The sequence below is a fragment of the Rhagoletis pomonella genome, unplaced genomic scaffold (assembly GCF_013731165.1).
Source record: "Rhagoletis pomonella isolate Grant_MI unplaced genomic scaffold, Rhpom_1.0 Rhpom_scaffold_00002, whole genome shotgun sequence".
NCBI classification, from domain to species: domain Eukaryota; kingdom Metazoa; phylum Arthropoda; class Insecta; order Diptera; family Tephritidae; genus Rhagoletis; species Rhagoletis pomonella.
Genome location: NW_023458556.1, coordinates 81,395,839 through 81,399,711, shown reverse-complemented (window position 1 = coordinate 81,399,711; position 3,873 = coordinate 81,395,839). Strand labels below are relative to the sequence as shown.

The 3,873-nt window shown below is 35.4% G+C and overlaps 1 protein-coding gene across 1 annotated transcript in view; it reads left to right on the top strand.

Annotated features, from left to right (window-relative positions):
• The first annotated feature begins 269 nt into the window (after positions 1 to 269).
• The window catches only part of LOC118755219, a 4,726-nt gene continuing 1,122 nt past the window's right edge, over positions 270 to 3,873 (top strand). Inside the window, exon 1 of the mRNA XM_036490070.1 lies at positions 270 to 592. Within this exon, the coding sequence (XP_036345963.1) occupies positions 300 to 592 (293 nt within the window). The 5' untranslated portion in view covers positions 270 to 299. The remainder of the gene's footprint in view (positions 593 to 3,873) is intronic.

Genomic DNA, 3,873 nt, shown 5'->3' with positions numbered 1-3,873 from the left:
ACAATACAGCAGTGGCAGCTGGCAGTACTGCTCAGTTTAGCCCAAATTCTAAACTCACTGCCACTGCCTTCATCGCAGCAAACTTCACGTGCTGAATTTGACATTAATAAAATGCAGCCAACTTCTGTTCATGTCACTGAAGCCTAAAAGACAACAACAAAAATGTAAACAAACAAAAGGGAATGTCAAAAAAAGCTGTGACTGACAACGCCGTATTGTATTTGCTGCGGCAGCGACTGCCAATATTAGCAGTAGCTGACTTTAAAGCTGAAGCCAGATAAAATAGTATTGTTTTGATTATGCACTTGTCCCCAATTATAATTAAAAAGATTACAAGGAAAAGTGCAACACAACCGCCTTATCCTCATGGCCATATAGTAAAAGGAGTGTTTACTGGCATTTCCGTTGAAGTATATGATTCAGACAGCATTAGGCGAATTTATGAGAAAGGATGCTATGGAAAGGGTAACAAATCTAGGGGTGCCTCAAGCGTAGTCACAAAAAATGCAGCACATGATACCGAATGCCTTACGTTGGAGTTAGAAGAGTCGTGCTTTTTGTCATACTTTTTGGGAGTCTTATGCATACACAAGCAAAGATAATAAATCGGAATTTTTGGAAAGCCTTGCCGCCTACATGTATCTAAAAGCCAAGGGATGTCTAATAAAGAGTGGAATTAAATTTGGCGGCGATTTTTGTAAGTATTTGATTCATATGTAATACAATGTTTAATATGGATTCGGATCACGGTGGAATAATAATAAGGTGTTGTCAGTAGCGACGTGTTTGTTGTAATTTTGACAAAATCAGTACGCTTATTTCCAATGATGCCTACTCACATATTTATACCACAAAACTTAAGGAAAATAGTACTAGAACTACTCCTATTGCCGCCGATAAGTAAAGCTGAGTAGTGTAGTTCCTATGTTATTATGTAACTTATGTATGTTAAATAAGTATTTCTGCTGTGCTCAAAAATAATGACATCTCTTTTCTGTTTTGTACTATTAAGCATATGTTTGTAAAAGATAAATGTATAATGCATATATTTAAATACACACACACATCATATACACTTTGATTTACATAGGAATCCCGCCTAACGGTCCTCATCAAATTCTATATCACGTCATGTCGTAGAAAAAGTGAAAATATTTGAAGTTGTACAGCCCAGCAGAAAAGACGCAGAAATACACAAAATTTTAAAAGTATAGCGTATTATTCGCATACTCCAAAAATTGTGTTTTATTAAAAACTGCTATCGCAGGCAACAACTCCTTTTCTTGATATCCCTCTAAAAGAAAGCGTTTGCATCATTGTTTTTTTACCTCTTCTTCATTATTCATTTTCGTGTTGCAAATCTGAATTTCTGAGTTATGAATTATAAAATTGCGGTGTTTTCAATGAAATAAATCGGGTTACGTTTAGTAAGCAGTTTAAAAAACTAATTAAGTTTAGTAATGCTAATACTAGCTGTTGTGCAAGTAAAGTTTATGCCTCGACTAAAGTTTGGTATACAGAATTGGCTAGTTGAAAATTTGCAAAATAAAAAAGTTTTCGACCACTGCATTTGATCCAGTGAAAGGTATTTTTAAGCAATTGGATACAATGCCTTTTAGTGCCCAATGCATTTGCATAACAACCCACCACATTTAACTTTGTTTTTGGTACCATATCCAGCCAGGTATATATAACTTTTATTTGCAAGTAAGGAAAACCGCAGGTCTTCTTTTTCAGTGTTTTTGTTGCACGGTGAACCGCTTTTCTACCTCCAAGTGTGACCAAGAGAGCCACATTGACCGGTGCAAATTTTATGGAGAAAATGTTGCGGTCATCGTCCACCTCGCAATTGCCGGAAAGAATTAAAAAACTTTTATTCATCCTAAAATCCTCAAATAACTGAGGTGTGTGTAACCAACAACATTTAGAACGCTTAATTATAAAATATTATTTTTAATTACTTCTACTCAAAACGATGGAATATTTTTATTTCGTTTAGCTGAATTCCTTTTTACAAGCTTTTATTTAACTTGCTCATCCCGCGGATAAATCTAATTGATTTTATTTTTTCCTTGTAAGAACAAAGAATCTCCAAAAAAGTCAGCATTGAGTTAGTTTTCGAAATTAATAAAGGTACAAAAATACTTTAAACTTCCATATTATTGTAAAAATAGTTCGAAAAACGGAGTGCGTTGCCGGAATATGCGTACCGAAAAAAAGAGGTTAAGTTACTAACAACACCTTGTATTATTCCACCATGATTCCACGATTGAGAGAAATAGAGATTGCGCCAATCGCGGCACCGATAATCAGCTCTTTGTGATTTTGACAGAATCAGCTGTGTGCGTGACGTCATCTTGGTGCAATTGTTGATTGTGAGCATACGAAAAAACCAAATAATAATTTTAAAATTTGTGCATTAATATTTCTGCGTGGTTTTTAACAATTATTGAGACATTACAAAGCAAAATGAAGTGTGCAGTGGCAAAGTGTAATAGCGAAAACAAAAGGAAAGCATGCGATATAAGTTTTTTTCGTTTCCTACGGACGCGAACCTGGCGAAAAAGTGGAAGAAGTTCCACCGGGGATTATGCATTAAACACCAAATCGAGCTATGTGTGCATGAAGCACTTCACTAGTGAAGATATTGAAAATAATACACAGTTCGAAATGGGTAACATATTGTGTATTTTCATATTAATTGCATTTAATATCGTTTTCATAAACGCCTTAGGTTTTGCAAAACTTCGTCGTTTAAAACGTGGTGCGGTGCCTACTATTTACGAAGAAAATCTGGGGGGTTCCCAGCGTGCGGAAAGAGCTCAGCACAGGAAAAACAAAAGAATTGCCAGCAAGTTACTTGAGCAGAGTGAGACTGCCGTTGCCACTGCAGGTAACCATTTGCATTTATATAAAGTTATATTAAGCTGTGGAGTCAGCAGCTGTGGAGTTTATGGTGGTTGGCTACCGTCCACAAATATAAATATGCACTCTGCATTGCTTTTTACAATGGCGAGCAATTGCTGCACACCTTCCTTTTGGTCTACATGAAATTGCAAACCCTCTTATCCATTTTTTCAGGTGCTAAAAATCGTACTTACCTAAACGGCTACATGTCCAAAATTATTGCTACGTGTTTTTCTCGCAATTACACCAAGATGACGTCACGCAAAAATTACGCTCAAAAATCCTCTCTCATTGGCGCAATCTTGTATTCTATCATTCTTGCCATGATTCGGATGTAGATTTTTTACTCACTAGTAATGGGGAGGGAGAGCACAATGTTTGGTGTGTCATGAAGAAATCGCACGGCCATTATAGCGCCATTTCCCCTTATTCCCAAGTTTTGAATTAATAAATTATTACGTACATACGCACATAAATAAAAAGATGAATTTAAAATAATGCTAAGAAATTCCTTTTCTTTTAATTCAAAATAAGAAGAGTAATACAAATTAATTAGAATATTTGCTTTAATTTAATTTTAATTATAATAAGAAATCTAAGCAAGCAATGCACGTGAATTAAATTATATTGAAAGGTTAATTCTTTAATATTATATCTCCCTTTCACACAATTTACAAAATAAAAAAAAAACCCTTTTTTATAATTTTCAACTCGAAATCGTGTAACAACACTGTTTCATCAAACGCGTGAGCGACTTATTCTCTTCATTCTCTCATCGTTGTTCTAAAGGCTTTCCCACGAGGCGATTTTTCAGGCAACTTTTAGTTGAAAGCAAAAATCACCTCGTCCGAACGGCCTTTCAACTAATCGCTTTCAACAAAGTTGGTCGCCAGCCAACTTTGAGCTCGTTCAACTTTTTTTCCTTGCAACCCTGTGTTTGTTTACATTCTCTATACATACTTTTTT